We start from the raw sequence: 15,958 nt of genomic DNA on the forward strand, positions 1-15,958 counted from the left end.
GCATTTTCATGCTTTTATAGATAATCTGCATCTGGCTGTAAAAGTTGAGGAAGAATTTTTGAAAAAGGCTTTTTTAAAAACAAATTCTAGCAATTGTGGGACTGGGGTTTTTTTTCGGTTTTGTTTTTTTTTGGGCGGTGTTGCTTCAAACTTAAAAACTACTGTGTGGTTTTGATTACTCAAAACAATGATGGATGAATTTAGTTACGGGACCCTTTTTCTGTGGTTAGATGCACAAGCTTCCTCTTAAATACAGATAGTCCTCAACTTACAACTATTCGTTTAGTGACTGTTGAAAGTTACAGTGGCTGCTGAAAAAAAAGTGATTTATGATCATTTTTTCCACACTTAACAACCGTTGCAGCATCCCTGTTTTTCACACAACCACAATTGAGCCCACAAGTTCAATTGCTATATGACACAGTTGTAATTTTGCCCCATTTTACTATCTTTCTTCCCGGCGTTGTTAAGTGAATCCCTGCAGTTGTTTAAGCTAGTAACATGATCATTAAGTGAATCTGGCTCCCCCATTGACTTTGCTTGTTAGTAGGTCACAAAAGGGAATCACATGACCCCCTGGGGCACTGCGACTGTCATAAATATGAGTCAGTTGTCATGTATGTGACCATGGGGATGCTGTAATGATCACAAGTGTGAAAAATGGTCGTAAGTCACTTTTTTCAGTGCCCTTGGAACTTGGAACAGTCATTAAATCAAAAGTTGTAAGTCCAGGATTACCTTTAGTTCAACATCACACAAACAAATGCTGTTTTTTGTCTATTGCACTATTTTCCCCCAAATGCACATTAACATGTGTTATAAATAGCACGAATAGAGAACAATAAAATGAGCATCTGAACGAGAGAATCTTCAAATCTCTTCCGGTGCCAACATTAAAAAGAATCCCATATCCAAGATATATAAAAGTATACATAAAAGTAAAGTGAGCTCTATTTATCTAATTTACGTATCCCCATGTGACTCTGGGCTGCACACAATAAAACAAACAATTAAAACCCTCTAAAACAACCCTCAGAACCAATTAAACAATAAATATAAACAAGCCCCCCCCCCCAGGGAGGATGCGTCAGAGTCTCTCATACATTGGGCAACTTAACATGCAATGCAAGAGGAAGAATGGAGGGGGAGGGAAGAGGAAGGGAAGGAGCAAGTTTGGGGCAGCACCTCCCTCTGTTGATGTATAGGCAGAGGTTACGTTCTTGATATTCTTCTCTTTAGTCAAGTGCTGGAGAGGAAAAGGTGGTGGGTTCTTTGCAAGGGAGATATCCCAGGGCGGGTTGACGTTTGGAAGCCTGAGTGTTAATCCTGACTGGACAGAGTGCAAGAAAGCCAATCCTTCTGTACAATATTGCCCACCTGGCTGATGGAGGAGGCTTGGTGGGTCTTCCCCATGTCAGAATTACGTCTGCAGAAATTGAACAAAGGAATGAATAAATGAACGAATGAATGAACAAACGAATAATTTATATAGTATAGTGCAATAGGCAAGATAAGGACAGATGGATGGATGGATGGATGGATGGATGGATAAGGTAGGTAGGTATAGATAGATAATGTAGATGATAGGTACATTGAAGGCAATGTAGATGATAGATAGATAGAGATAGATAGATAATGTAGATGATTGATAGATAATGTAGGTCAGTGATCCCCAATCTTTTTTATGCCACGGCCCGGTATCCCCAACCTTTTTTATGGCGCGGCCCGGTACCGACATCAGCTGGGCGCCGCCATCTTGTTTTGATGAAAAAGTGCTTCCGGTGAGCTTTCTCGGAAAAGCTCACCAGAAGCACTTTTTCATCAAAACAGATGGCGGCGCCAATAAGCTCAGCGACCCGGTAGGACTTGTTCCACGGACGGTACCGGTCCACGGACCGGTGGTTGGGGACCCCTGATGTAGGTGATAGATAGGTGTAGGTGATAGATAGGAGAGAGAGAAGGTGATAGATACATAGATAGATACATAGATAGATAATGTAGATGACAGATAAATAATAGATAGATATAAATAGATAGATAATGTAGATGATTGATTGATGGATAGATGTAAGATAGATAGATAGAAAGAGAAGATAGATAGATAGATAGATAGATAGATAGATAGATAGATAGATAGATAGATATCCTTCTGCTCAGGGCAATCAAGAATCAAGCAATTGATTAGTTGATCAACTCCAATCTGTAGGTGTGCATTTATTTATTTATTCAATTGATACACTGCCCATCTCACCATCATGAGCAACTCTACATCTTTCCAGCCAAATAACAACAACAACACCAGTAATAATAATAATAATAATAATAATAATAATAATAATAATAATAATAATAATAATAATAAATAGATGTTTTCTGTTTTGTTGAATCATTAGTTCATTCAGCCTTTTGTGGGATGCTCTCAGGAGGGAGGGCTCTTGGGAGGTTTTTTTTTAAACCCCTGACCCAAGAATTCTAGGGGTGCATATATGCCTTTCTGACCTCAGAGCAGCTATAGCACCCCCAAATATCCAACTGAAATAGACAATCACAGAGAGAAAAAACAAACAAACCAGCAAAGGCGTGTAAGAAACCCCCAATTCTCAATCTAGGTAGATAAACCCTGAAGGTCTCTGGTACTTTCCCATCCATTGATTAACAAAATTAGCTTCTGCACCCCAATAAGGTTGTCTGGGATTGGCTCTTAACTGGGTTCTAATGTCCATATTTCCTTTTCTGTTCAGGCCTTGCCTCCCCACTTGGAAAGCCTGGAAGGCTTACAGGGAATAGAAAACCACATCACTGCTACTCAGGACATCCCTCGTCTTTCAAGCATCCAGGTAATAAAGGTAATGAAGGCAGGCCCATCATTAGGGCAGGTAGTCCTTGACTTACAATAATTCATTCCGTGACCACTCCAAGTTACAACAGCACCGAAAAAAGTGATTTACGATCGTTTTTCACACAACCGTGGTGGCATTCCCATGATCAAAATCCAGACAGTTGGCAACGGACTCGTATTTATGACAGCTGCAGTGTCCCAGGGTCATGTGATTTTACAACCTTCTGACAGGCAAAGTCAACGGGGAAGCCAGATTCATTTAACAACCATTTTACTTAGTAACTGCAGTGAATTCTTTAACAACTGTGGCAAGGAAGGTTGTAAAATGCAGCCAAAACTCACTTAACAAATTGTCCCACTTAGCAGTAGAAATCTTGGGCTCAGTTATGGTTGTAAGTCGAGGACTACTTGTATTATGGTTGAATGCAGTCAGCCACATCCAGACTGATTGTCTTTGGCATTTTTATTCAACTATGGAGTCCTTCCCAAGGACCTGAGATGGATATGGATATTTGATGATGTTAAATGTCAGGACCTAAACTGTTTCAAGTAAAGCTGCCTTTTGCAATTGACTGATGGCGGTTTTGTCAATGCCGATGGTTGTAGTCTATAAGAAAGACTCAGTGAAGAATTACCGCTAGAAAAAGTTGAAAGGATCATGTACCTTGGTTCTAATTTACATGAAAGCTGAGGCAAGACCGCTGAAGTAAATACAAGGATGGAGAAAGCTCGCAAAGCATTCTTGAAAATGAAAAAGGTCTTCTGCAGTCACGACATAAGCCCAAGATTGAAAATCAGGTTTGTCAGAGGTTATATCTTTTCTGTCCTGCTCTACGGAGTGGAGAGTTGGTCTCTGACAGAAAGCCACTTGAACTAGAGACTAGAAGCATTTGAAATGTGGATTTACAGATGGCTGTTATATATAAGCTGGGTTGACAAAATCAGAAATGAGAAGGTGATAAGCCGCCTGGGAATGCCAAGGGAAATCATCAAAACCATTAAAAAGCCAAAGTTAGAATATTTCAGACATGTGATGCGACACCCGGAAAAATACGGCATACTTCACTTCATCCTCCAGGGAAAGATTGAAGGCAAATGAGATCCAGGCAAAAGAAGAACAACATGGCTTCAAAACCTACGGAACTGGTTTGGATAAAACTCAGCAACACTTTTTTGTGTGGCTGTTGATAAAAATAGGATCGCCAACATGATCACCAACATCCGATGGTGGATATGGAAGGAGGAGGGAGGAGGAGGAGGAGGAGAAGAATAATAATGAAGAATAAAAAGGGACATGGAAAGGCAAAGGATTAGATGGCCAGCACACAAAGACACACACAAAACACAATTGAAGGCCAAAGAAATAACAAAAAGAACTGACAATTGTTAAGAGCAGGAATGTTGAAGAGAGGACAGAGGCTAAGTTTGGCTGCAAATGACCAAGCCTTAAGAACAAATGCATACAGATGAAATGAGAAGAAGGCAACAGACAACAAGTACTGCCATTGCAAACTACTTGATTAGCAGCTGCTAGAAGATTACACAGACCGACTGCAAACAATGGCCTGACAAAGTAACTACAACGGGTGCATTGGAAGATCTGTGAGAAATTTACTTGCAAGGAAGAACTATGGGACCACAAAAATAGAGGAAATAAAAAAAGAAAATGAAGTAGCTAAACTGCTCTGGGAGTTTGGGATGCAAATAGACAAGTACCTGACACACAACACACCAGACTTAACAATTGTTGAGAAGAAGGGCAAGAAAGTCAGGATAGTGGACATCGCAGCAGATACTGGACATGTAAACAGCAGAAGAGAAGAGAAAAAAAAACTGGAGAAAATCAGAAAATTTAAAGATATGTAACAGAAAATCAAATGAAATAATTGTGGTCATTAATCAGCAAATAGAAATACAACTGTGGCAAAAGAAAGCAAAGGTAGTGATCGATGCCTTGTGTGCAGTCCCAAAACACCTGGAGCGCTATTTGAACACCATTGGCGTTGACAAAATCCCCCTTAAGTCAATTGCAAAAGGCAGCTTTACTCGGAACAGCTTACATCCCACAACAATACCTTTAACACCATAATATATATAATATACAATAATAATATAAAATATTTAATATATAATATCATATAAAATATAAAATATAACTGCCTATCCCAGATGCTTGGGAAGGACTCAATGAGTGGATAAAAATGCCAAATCCAGTCTAAATATCTGGCTGACTGTGGAACCAACAACAGCAACATAATAATAGAACAAGCATGATATTTCCTTCTTGATTCCTTCTCGATATGAGGAATAATCATATTTACAGTTCCTTAATAGAAGACTTTCCAACAATAGGTTTCCTGGTGCTTTGGGTTATACAGTTCAGAGAGTAATAACCACATCGCGTGTATTCTTTCCCACTTCCTATATTTTATTAAAAGCCCATCAACATATGTCTTAAAACCAACAGCTGCTGAGACAACATGAATGTTCTATTGAGAATCTAATTTAAATAATGTCAGGCATGAACAATCAGGTCCACCTGTGAAGGTTTCAATTTATTATTTTATTGCTCAAGCCCACATACAGGAACCCTCTCGGACTAACACTTTGCGCCTGGGTAAAACTAGGTAAGATTGAACGGCCATCAAGGGGAATTGGACTTTGTCCTGTTGTGACTATGTAGTCACAGCTGTTTCCCACTTGACCCCACTCCCTCTCAATCTCTATCCAAATGCTAACCCTCCCGTATCTCCACCTCTGATTCTGGGAGCATCACTAATGGACCACACGCCTGCTCTGTTGCCCCTTTGCTACTCGCCTGTCTGACATTTCTGTTTTTCATTCCATTTCAGTCCCAAACTCAGGTAGAAGAGGAAGAGGAGGGCGACGATGATGAAACAGAGGAACTGGGTCACACAGAAACGTACGCCGATTATATCCCTTCTAAATGTGAGTGGGTCAAACCCCTGGCCATGCTGTTTCTGCTTTATATATATGTGTGTGTGTGTGTATGTATATATACAGAGGTGGGATGCAGCAGGTTCTGACTGGTTCTGGAGAACCAGTAGTGGAAATTTTGAATAGGTCAGAGAACCGGCAAATATCACCTTTGACTGGCCCTGTCACCATCTATTCTCTGCCTCCCGAGTCCCAGCTGATCGTCTGGGACTTCTTTTATTTGGTTTTCTCTTTACGTTGTATACGTGCTTAATGAACATCATACTGCTGAGTCCATTCGTTTACATAGTAATACTTCTTAAATTCCTAATTTCTACCTCTGATGTCCAACCATTGGTAAAACAAGTCCCAAGTCCGAAAATATTCTGTGTCTTTTTCTTCTATCTTCAGTGTTAATCTGTCCACTTCTTCACAGTCCATTTTTTTTAATTATATGTTCTTCCATGGGTGTTGCTTCGCTTTTCCAATGTTGCACAAACACAATTCTTGCTGCTGTTAAAACATGTAAGTGATATTTGAAAAACATGTAATGATATATAAAAAACATGTAATTGATATATAAAACATGTAATGTATATTTGATAATATACATTCCTTTTATCCATATTTTTCTAGTATTATGCCTAACAAAAATAGTTCTGTCTTAAAATCCCAGGCATTTTCTTATGTGGAAAGTCCAGTCTTCCCCAGCTTAGTGCTCCCAGATTTATTAGAATTCATTTCCCAGAATCCTCAAGCAGGAAAGTTCTGGCAATTTTAGGAAGGAAAATTTAATCTTTCCTACAGCAGGTTTTCCCAACCTTGGCCACTTTAGGAGAGACGTGGACTTCCAACTCCCAGAATTCTCCAGCCAGCCATGAAGTCCATGTGGCTTAAAGTGGCCAAGGTTGGGAGACCCTCTTCTAGCAACCAATGGAAGGCAGGGGTAATGTGGTGTTCAACTTCCTGACACTACAAATACTTGAAGCCTAAACTATGTGGGTGGTAGTGGGTGGGGCAGGTTGTGTGAGTAGGAAATCCCCTAGAACTCCTTACAACCAAATCACCATTTTCCTCTTGGTGTATCTGTAAACAGGATAGCCATAAGTGCTTCCTTGGTTTCAACACGATAGTAGCATAACAAGGAACAATGAAACCAGTGACTCAGTCACAAGGAGAGGCTACATCTGCCTTGATTAAGATTCTTTACTTTGGACTCTGCATTGAGTCGAAGGTTGGACTGGACAGCTGCAGGAATTCCTTTCCATTTGTAGGATTTGGTGACGCAGAGAAGTAGGTTTGGGGGGTCAACAAGAGACTTCCATCTCATTCCATCCCACACAATTGCCTTTGAGTAGACTTGCACACTGGGCAAAGTCTACGTGTAATTTGCATGAAAATTTGACCCTGGGGTATTGTGTGAAACTAGTCCTTTGTGGCTTGTGAGATGTGGGTTATAGCAAAGATGGACAACATAGGAAGGGTTGGTGGAAAGGAAGGCAGGATGGCTTTCAAGTTCTTCTGTGGACATCGCTGGAAGTGGTGGGAATGAATTTTATGGACCCAATTTTGGAGGGAGAATTAGATTAGGGTAACAGGACTAGCTTTTTGGAGCTAGTAGCAATATGCAATAGCGCTTAGACTTACATATCGCTTCACGGTGCTTTACAGCCCACGCTAAGCAGTTTACAGAGTCAGCCTCTTGTCCCCAAAAATCTGGGTTCTCATTTTACCAACCTCGGAAGGATGGAAGGCCAAGTCAATCCTTGACCTGGTCAGGATTGAACTCCTGGCAGTCAACAGAGTTAGCTTGCAATACTGCATTCTAACCCCTGCGTCACCAGGACTCCTGATGAGCTAAACTGCTCATTTCCTCATCTTTTACAAACACACACACACACACACACACACACACACACACACACACACACCATGACTTAATGTAATGCTTGAACAAGGCTTTTGATTCAAGGAGTGGGGGGTTGTTGGGATTTGTATTTGGGATTTTATTTCTGTAAGCCGGGGTGTCAAACTTGCATCGTCACGATGTTGTCACATGACATATTGTGACTTTCTCTCCCCTTCGCTAAACTGGCCTGGGCCTGGGCAGTGTGTGATGCATCTGGCCTGCGGGCTATGAGTTTGACAGCCCTGCTGTAAGCCATCTGTGGTCACTATGAATGAGTTCAGGCAGACATATGAATTTTTCTAAATAAATAAAGGCTTACTACGTAACCGATTTGGTGATTACTCTTTCCTCTTGTCAGGTGCCAAAAACCAAGGCAGACACTGTGATTTATCTTAGTATTAGGTTTGTTTATTGTTTCTTCACCTGTAGACATAGTTGTGAATACATGAACCGGGTCCCAACTAAAAAATAAAAAGATAAGAGGAGAAGGGGGGGGGGGGGGGGGGGGGGGGGGGTGCGTTTGGACGCTCCTCCTTTAAAAGGTATACACTGGGGGCTGTTAGGGAGGAGCTGTCCTCACCCTCTTTTCTCCCACACAATCTGTCTGAAAGGAGTTGTTTCTTGCTCCTCCAGAATGCGTCCCATCCAGACTACTTTCCATCATCCTTCCTCTTTTCTCCCACACAATCTATCTGAAATGAGTTATTTCTTGCTCCTCCAGAATGCGTCCCATCCAGACTACTTTCCATCACACCTCCTTAAAAATTGTCCCAGCTATCAAGGGTGATTTTCTCTATCTGGAAGGACGAGGGGATTCAGGAGGGCTAAAATCTTAGTGAGCTTTCCCTGTGCAAAGCAGCCACGGATGAGGCGGAGAATACTGTTTAATCCCTGACTTCCTGATTTGGTAAACTCCTGCCTCCTCCCGTCTTAAATCTTTGTTTGTCTTCTGGGCATGACTGAAGAGGCTGTTGACCCTTGCAGCTAATGCCCTAGCTAGCACTTAGGGAGAAACCATTGGTGGCTCCTGGGCAGATTTCAAGTCTTAGAATAAGGCAGTTAACAAACAGAGACTATCTCTGACTGGAAGGCAAGGGTGGCCAGAGATCAACTCAATATGGACAATGATCAAGCAACAGAATTTCATTTTTAACATGGGCCGGTGTGCTCGCAGTAAAAGAATGACAAAAAAATGACAATAAAGTATGAAGTAAAGTACCTGCTGTCTCCCACGGTACCAGTTCTGAAGAAAAATCCTTTAGGTATCATAGATACTGGAATAGTTTTCTTTAGGTATGAAATCAATTAGACAGCAGGTTGCTCATAACCTGTTCTGTTTTACCATTTCATTGGTTACATACTGGTGGAGGTAGTCCTTGACTTACGACCACAGCTAGCCCCAGAATTTCTCCTCCTGCTAAGCGGAACAGTTGTTAGGTGAGTTCTGCCCTGTTTTACGACTAGTCTTGCCACAGTTGTGAAGCGAATCACTGCAGTGCTTAAGTTCGTAACCTCGTTGTTAAGTGAATCTGGCTTCCCCATCGACTTTGCTTGTCAAAAGTCTTGTCAAAAGTTTTTAGACATCATTCTTACAAGTCAACAAATCCGCCGTTCCTTGCTGAATGAAAACTGGCTTAGGGCCCCAAAATTCCCCCTTCAAATAGAGTTTTTAATAGAATTGTTGGCTTGTTTGGTCTAATATGCCCTTTGACCCTTTCGGAGAACTTCAATTTTCTCCAGAGAAGCTGAGAAACCCTTTTTGCTTCATCTTACAGCGAAAATTGGGAAGCACCACCCTGACCGAGTGGTAGAAACCAGCACGCTTTCCAGCGTCCCTCCTCCAGATATCACCTATGTCCTCTCTCTCCCCGAATCGATTGCCGAAAACGGGTCGCTCTCTGCCCTGCAGCTGGAAGCCATAATTTACGCCTGCCAGGTACGCATGGAGTGGAGTGGCTTTGGGCGGGTCTGGATGAAACACAGCCAAGATAGGGTCGTAAGCTTGGAAGAGGCTGCGGAGTTGCTCCTGCAGTGCCTCTTGGCTCGATTCCTCCATTGGATTCCTTTCTGCTGGATTTCTAGGAACACGAAAACTTGCTTCCCAATGGTCAGAGAGCCGGATTCCTGATAGGAGACGGTGCAGGCGTCGGGAAAGGCCGAACCATCGCAGGGATCATCTATGAAAATTACCTGAAGGGAAGGAAGAAGGCTCTGTGGTGAGTGATCAGATCGTCCCCCCTGTTCTGTGTCAAAGCTCTCATAGATTGCATTGAAATCTCTCTCCTGTATTCCTTTCTCAGTGTATAGGGCAGTGGTGGCTAATCCCTTTTGGGCTCCCGTGCCAATAATGGCACACACGCTTGCCAATGCTCGTGCTCACATGCCCTCACCCAGAAAGCAATGCGCACGCCCCCCCCATGCCTCCTGCGTGCTTCCCATGTGCTTCTGCACATGCGTGAGTGTGTCCACGCTACCACGCCCCTGCACATGCGTGCCAAATACCCGACAATCAGCTCTGCGTGTCCCTTTCGGCACGTGTGCCATAGGTTTGCCACCACAGGTATAGGGTCCTCAAGGCTAAGGCCCCAACTTAGTTCAGGAAAGAGAATTTGAGTAGCTGTTCTGTAGTGGGATATTTTTTTTCTCTCTCTCTCTCTCTTATGTTCAGTTGTGTCCAATACTGGGCATTTTCTTGGCAAGGTTTTTCAGAAGTATTTATTTATTTTATTTTATTTGTTCATCAAACATGTACAAGATAACATTATATGAACATAAACATGAACAAAGGGAGTAAATGCAGGTCAATGGGGACAGTAAGACAGGGAGGGTAGCAGAGGTGGCATTCAGCAGGTTCTGACCAGTTCTGGAGAACCAGTAGCGGAAATTTTGAGTAGTTCAGAGAACCGGCAAATCCCACCTCTGACTGGCCCATCTATTCTCCGCCTCCCATTGAGTACCAGCTGATCGGCTGGGTCTTCTTTTATTTGGTTTTCTCTTTACATTCAATATGTGCTTAATGAACATCATACTGTCTGGAAAGCAGGTTGGTGGGGTGGGGAGGGAATGGAGATTTTGGAGTAAACTTCCCCCAGGAGTTGGGAAGGAATGGGATTTTGCAGGATCCTTCCTCTGCCACGCCCACCAAGCCATGCCCATAGAACCAGTAGTAAAAAATTTTTGGACTACTGGTAGGCACGCTGGTGCACTTATGCACGCCTCCTTGAAGGATCTCTTAAGAATGGGGGTGAGGTCCACGGTAGACAGTTTGAGGTTGAAGCTGTGCCATGGTTGAGGCTGTAACCACGGAGTTGGGTTCCAGGCGTTGACCACTCCGTGGCTGAAGTCGTATTTTCTGCAATCGAGTTTGGAGCAGTTTACCTTGAGTTTGTATCCGTCGTTTGCCCCGTGTATGATTGTGATTGAAGCTGAAGAAGTCGTCGACAGGCAAGACGTTGTAGCAGACAGTTTTGTGAACTGTGCTTACATCGGACCGCAGGTGGCGCAGTTCCAGATTGTCCAGGCCCAGTATTTCGAGCATAGAGGCATATAGGGAATTCTATTGTGAGTGGAGGAGTGGAGTACTCTTCTCGAGAAATATCTCTGAACCCACTCAATTGTGTTAAGGTCCGATATAGAGGGCAGGTTCCAAGCCGACGAGCTGTATTCGAGAATTGGTCTGGCAAAGGTTTTGTATGCCCTAGTTAGCAATTCAATGTTACTGGAGAAGAAGCTTTTCAAAACAAGGTTAATATTGTCTCCTTCCTAAGGCTTCCAACCAGCTTTCATGCCTAAGGTGGGACTAGACCTGGTGATTGACCCAAAGTTAGCTAGCTGGCTTTTCTGCCTAAAACAGGACTAGAACTCAGTTTCCTTGTTTCTAGCTTTAACCACTACTAGATCAAATTCCCCCTGCCGCCTCCCCCCCCAAAAAAAAGAAGTATGTTGCCATTGCTCCCTTAGTAGGCCTTGATAGAGAATGATTGGCCTAAGTTCACCCAGCTGGCTACATACCTAAGACGAGACTAGAACTTATGGTCTCCTCCTGAACTCTAGCCTGCTACCTTAAGCACTGCTACATCAACCTGTATCGGGAAGGAAGGGGAGGAAGGAAGGAAAAGGGAGGGAGGGAGGAAGGAAGAGAACGGAAAAGAAGAAAGAAAGAAAGAAAGAAAGAAAGAAAGAAAGAAAGAAAGAAAGAAAGAAAGAAAGAAAGAAAGAAAGACAGGAAAATGGAAGAAGGAAGGAAGGAAAAGGGAGGGAGGAAGGAAGAGAACAGAAAAGAAGAAAGAAAGAAAGAAAGAAAGAAAGAAAGAAAGAAAGAAAGAAAGAAAGAAAGAAAGAAAGAAAGAAAGAAAGAAAGAAAGAAAGAAAGACAGGAAAATGGAAGAAGGAAGGAAGGAAAAGGGAGGGAGGAGGAAGAGAACGGAAAAAGAAGAAAGAAAGAAAGAAAGAAAGAAAGAAAGAAAGAAAGAAAGAAAGAAAGAAAGAAAGAAAGAAAGAAAGACAGGAAAATGGAAGAAGAAAGGAAGGAAAAGGGAGGGAGGAAGGAAGAGAACGGAAGAAAGAAGAAAGAAGAAAGAAAAAAAGAAAGAAAAAAGAAAGAAAGAAAGAAAGAAAGAAAGAAAGAAAAATGGAGGAAGGAAGGAAGGAACAGGGAGGGAGGAAGAGAAAGAAAAGAAAGAAAGAGAAAGAAAGAAAGAAAGAAAGATGGAGGAAGGAAGGAAGAGAAAGGAAAAGAAGAAAGAAAGAAAAAGAAAGAAAGAAAGAAAGAAAGAAAGAAAGAAAGAAAGAAAGAAAGAAAAGAAAGAAAGAAAAGGAAAATGGAGGAAGGAAGGAAAAGGGAGCGATGGAGAAAGGAAGGAAGGAAAGAAGGAAGGAGTAGGCAGGGAGCGAGAAAGAAAGAAAGATAGAAAAAAGAAAGAAAGAGGGAGGAAGGAAGGAAGGAGGGAAGGAGAAGGCAAGAAGGAAGAAAGGAAGGAAAGATAGAATATGATAATATATAAAGTATGATAATATATCTTGACATCTTTGGAATGTCATTCCTCCTATGGGTCAAATTGGCCCTCACTTTGATGACCTTCCAGATTTTGAACAGTGTAGCTCTAGATCGCCTACCAGAAACAAAACAAGCTTACTTAGTCAACCATAACCATAACAACAAAAACCCATTTGCCACCGGCCTTGCATTCCGGCCACTTCTTCTGACTCTTGCAGCCCCTCTGAAACCGCGACCTCAAATCCTTGGGACCGAACTGGCGAGATTTCCTCTTGGAGTCTGCTGGGAAACCAAAGAGATAAAAGAGGCACGAAGCCTTCAGATAAAGGGTTGGGGGCCACCCAGAGCCAGGGCCAGATTCTTCCCCCCCCCCAACTCCTGTTATGTCCCACTGCTGTGAAGTGATGTTTTTAAAAAGGAGTCCCCAGCCACAAACAGGCAACATTGTGAGTGAGAAGGAGGGGGAGGTCCTCTTGTTTCATGAAATAAATGCAGGTCGTCCTCGACTTACGACAGTCCCTTTAGTGACGGTTAACAACGGCACTGAAAAAAAGTGACTTACGCCCGTTTCCTACACTTAACGACCTTTGCAGCATTCCCCGACGGTCACGTGATCAAAACTCAGATCGTTCCTATTTATGACGGTCGTAGTGTCCCGGGGGGGGTCATGCGATCCTCCTTCGCGGCCTTCTGACCAGGAAAGCCAACAGGGAAGCCGGATTCGCCGTAAGAACCGTGTGATTGACTGAACAGCCGCAATGATTCATGGAACAACTCTGGCAAAAAAAAAAAAAAGGCCGTAAAACGGGGCAAAATTCATTTAACCACTGTCGTGTTTAGCAACAGAAATGTCGGGACTCAGCTGTAAGTCGAGGACTGGCTGTAAATGAAAATATGGTGTTTGATAGACCGGTAAGAGCGGCTTCCTTTATAAACCTCTCCCCCCCGTTCTTTTTGGCTCTTCCCCTCCCCACTTTTCAGGTTCAGTGTCTCAAATGACCTGAAATACGATGCCGAGAGGGACCTGAAGGATATCAATGCGCCGAACCTCCCTGTCCATGCTTTAAACAAGGTACGTACAGGTGTTTTTTTTTCCTATATCCTTTCTTTTTGTCCCCCCCAACCCCCACCCCATGGGAAAAGCTGACCAGGAGCACTGAGAACTCAAGGCACAGGGGGGGGGGGTTCTGCCTTTTGCCTATATTTATTCCTGTTATGTTTGTTTGTGATGGTTTCATTTAAGGAAATCAAAATAATCATGGGCTCTCTTTGTTTTGGATATTTTATTTGTATTTTGGTGCTGTTCTAAGCCTTTGAGAAGATCGTAGATTGGATGGCATTGCATAGTTATTGAGGGAAAGAGAGAAAAATGTCCTTCTCTTCTTCCTTCCTTCCTTCCTTCCTTCCTTCCTTCCTTCCTTCCTTCCTTCCTTCCTTCCTTCCTTCCTTCCTTCCTTCCTTCCTTCCTCCCTCCCTCTCCTTCCCTCCCTCCTTCCTTCCTTCCTTCACTCACTCATTCCTTTCCTCCCTTTCCTTCCCTTCTCTCCCTCCCCTTCCTTCACTCCCTCACTCCTCCCCTCCCTTCCTTCCTTCCTTCCCTTCTCTCCTTCCCTCCTTCCTTCACTCACTCACTCCTTTCCTCCCTTCCCTCCTTCCTTCCTTCCTTCCTTCCTTCCTTCCTTCCTTCCTTCCTTCCTTCCTTCCTTCCTTCCTTCCTTCCTTCCCTTCTCTCCCTCCCTCCCTCCTTCCTTCTTTCACTCACTCATTCCTTTCCTCCCTTTCCTTCCCTTCTCCCCTCCCTCCCTCCTTCCTTCACTCACTCCCTCCTTTCCCTCCCTCCTTCCTTCCTTCCTTCCTTCCTTCCTTCACTTCTCCTTCCTTCCTTCCTTCCTTCCTTCCTTCCTTCCTTCCTTCCTTCCTTCCTTCCCTTTCCTCCCCTCTCCCTCCTCCCTTCCTTCCTTCACACTTCCTTCCTTTCCTTCCTTCCTTCCTTCCTTCCTTCCTTCCCTTCTCCCCTCCCTCCTTCCTTCCTTCTCCTTTCCTTCCCTCCCCTCCCTCCTCCTTCCTTCCTTCCTTCCTTCCTTCCTTCCTTCCTTCCTTCCTTCCTTCCTTCCTTCCTTCCTTCCTTCCTCCCTTCTCTCCTTCTCTCCCTCCCTCCTTCCTTCACTCACTTACTCCTTCCCTCCCCTTCCTTTCCCTCCCTCCTTCTCTTCCTCCCTCCCCCTTCTTCCTTTTTTCCTTCCTCCCTCCCTTCCTCCACTCCTTTCTTCCCTCCCTCCCTCTCTCCCTTTCAAATTCTGAGTGTTGATGTCCACACATCTTAAAGTTGCCAAGGTTGGCCTAGATTGTGCAGAGCTGCCTTTGATTTCTTTGCCCTGTCGGGAATGCTGGGAGTTATTTCGGGCACATAAATGCATCCCAGGTAAATTAACAGAGGTCCCTCCCGAGGGGAAATCACATATTTTGGTGTTTCCTTAGCTGAGGCAAATTTAAGGACCTCAACTCCCAGAATTCCCCAGCCAGACAAACACTGATATATTTAATACCGGGCCATGGGTGACCCAGGTCTGTGGGAACTTCTGCAAAAATGAATAGCTGTATCTTCCTTCTTCAGAGTCAGGCGCTTGGATTTAAAATCTTAAAATCTCACTCCGTGCAGGAAATGGTTTCTCAGCCGTGGCAATTTTAAGATGTATATCAAATACATCAACATTGTGAAAACCTCTCGTCTCTTTTTTTGCATTTTAAAAAATCTTTTCCTGCTGCAGATTAAATATGGTGACACGGCTACCTCGGAGGGGATTTTATTCGCCACTTATTCCGCCTTGATCGGAGAAAGCCAAGCGGGCGGCCAGCATAGGACCAGGTTGAACCAGATCCTGGATTGGTGCAAGGACGATTTTGATGGTGTTGTATCCTAACAGAAATAAACCATCCGGCCTCTGTACATTTTGGGGCTGTGGGTTAATACAAGACGGTGGGTAGCTTTCGACTTACAACCATTCATTTAGTGACTGTTCGGAGTTCCAACAGCACTGAAAAAAGTGGCCTGTGACCATTTTTCTCACTTAATGACCGTTGTAGCATCCACGCGGTCACATGATCAAAAGTCAGATGCTTAGCAACTGGCTCATATTTAGGATGTCCCTTTTGCGACCGTCTGGCAAGCAAAGCCAATGGGGAAGTCAGATTCACTTAACAACCGGGCGACTAACTTAACAACTGAGGTGATGCACTTAACAAGCGTGGCAAGAAAGGGTGTAAAAATGGGACAAAG

The 15,958-nt window shown here is 43.4% G+C and overlaps 1 protein-coding gene across 1 annotated transcript in view; it reads left to right on the top strand.

The window, feature by feature from the left end:
- The window catches only part of SBNO2 (strawberry notch homolog 2), a 142,880-nt gene that overhangs the window by 86,906 nt on the left and 40,016 nt on the right, over positions 1 to 15,958 (top strand). Inside the window, 6 exon segments of the mRNA XM_087952707.1 lie at positions 2,742 to 2,837; positions 5,692 to 5,788; positions 9,461 to 9,621; positions 9,768 to 9,901; positions 13,663 to 13,753; positions 15,450 to 15,593. Coding sequence (XP_087808833.1) covers positions 2,742 to 2,837; positions 5,692 to 5,788; positions 9,461 to 9,621; positions 9,768 to 9,901; positions 13,663 to 13,753; positions 15,450 to 15,593 — 723 coding nt within the window.

The sequence above is a fragment of the Notechis scutatus genome, chromosome 1 (genome assembly GCF_049901735.1).
Source record: "Notechis scutatus isolate UNSWTSFEM ecotype Mainland chromosome 1, rNotScu1.2, whole genome shotgun sequence".
NCBI classification, from domain to species: domain Eukaryota; kingdom Metazoa; phylum Chordata; class Lepidosauria; order Squamata; family Elapidae; genus Notechis; species Notechis scutatus.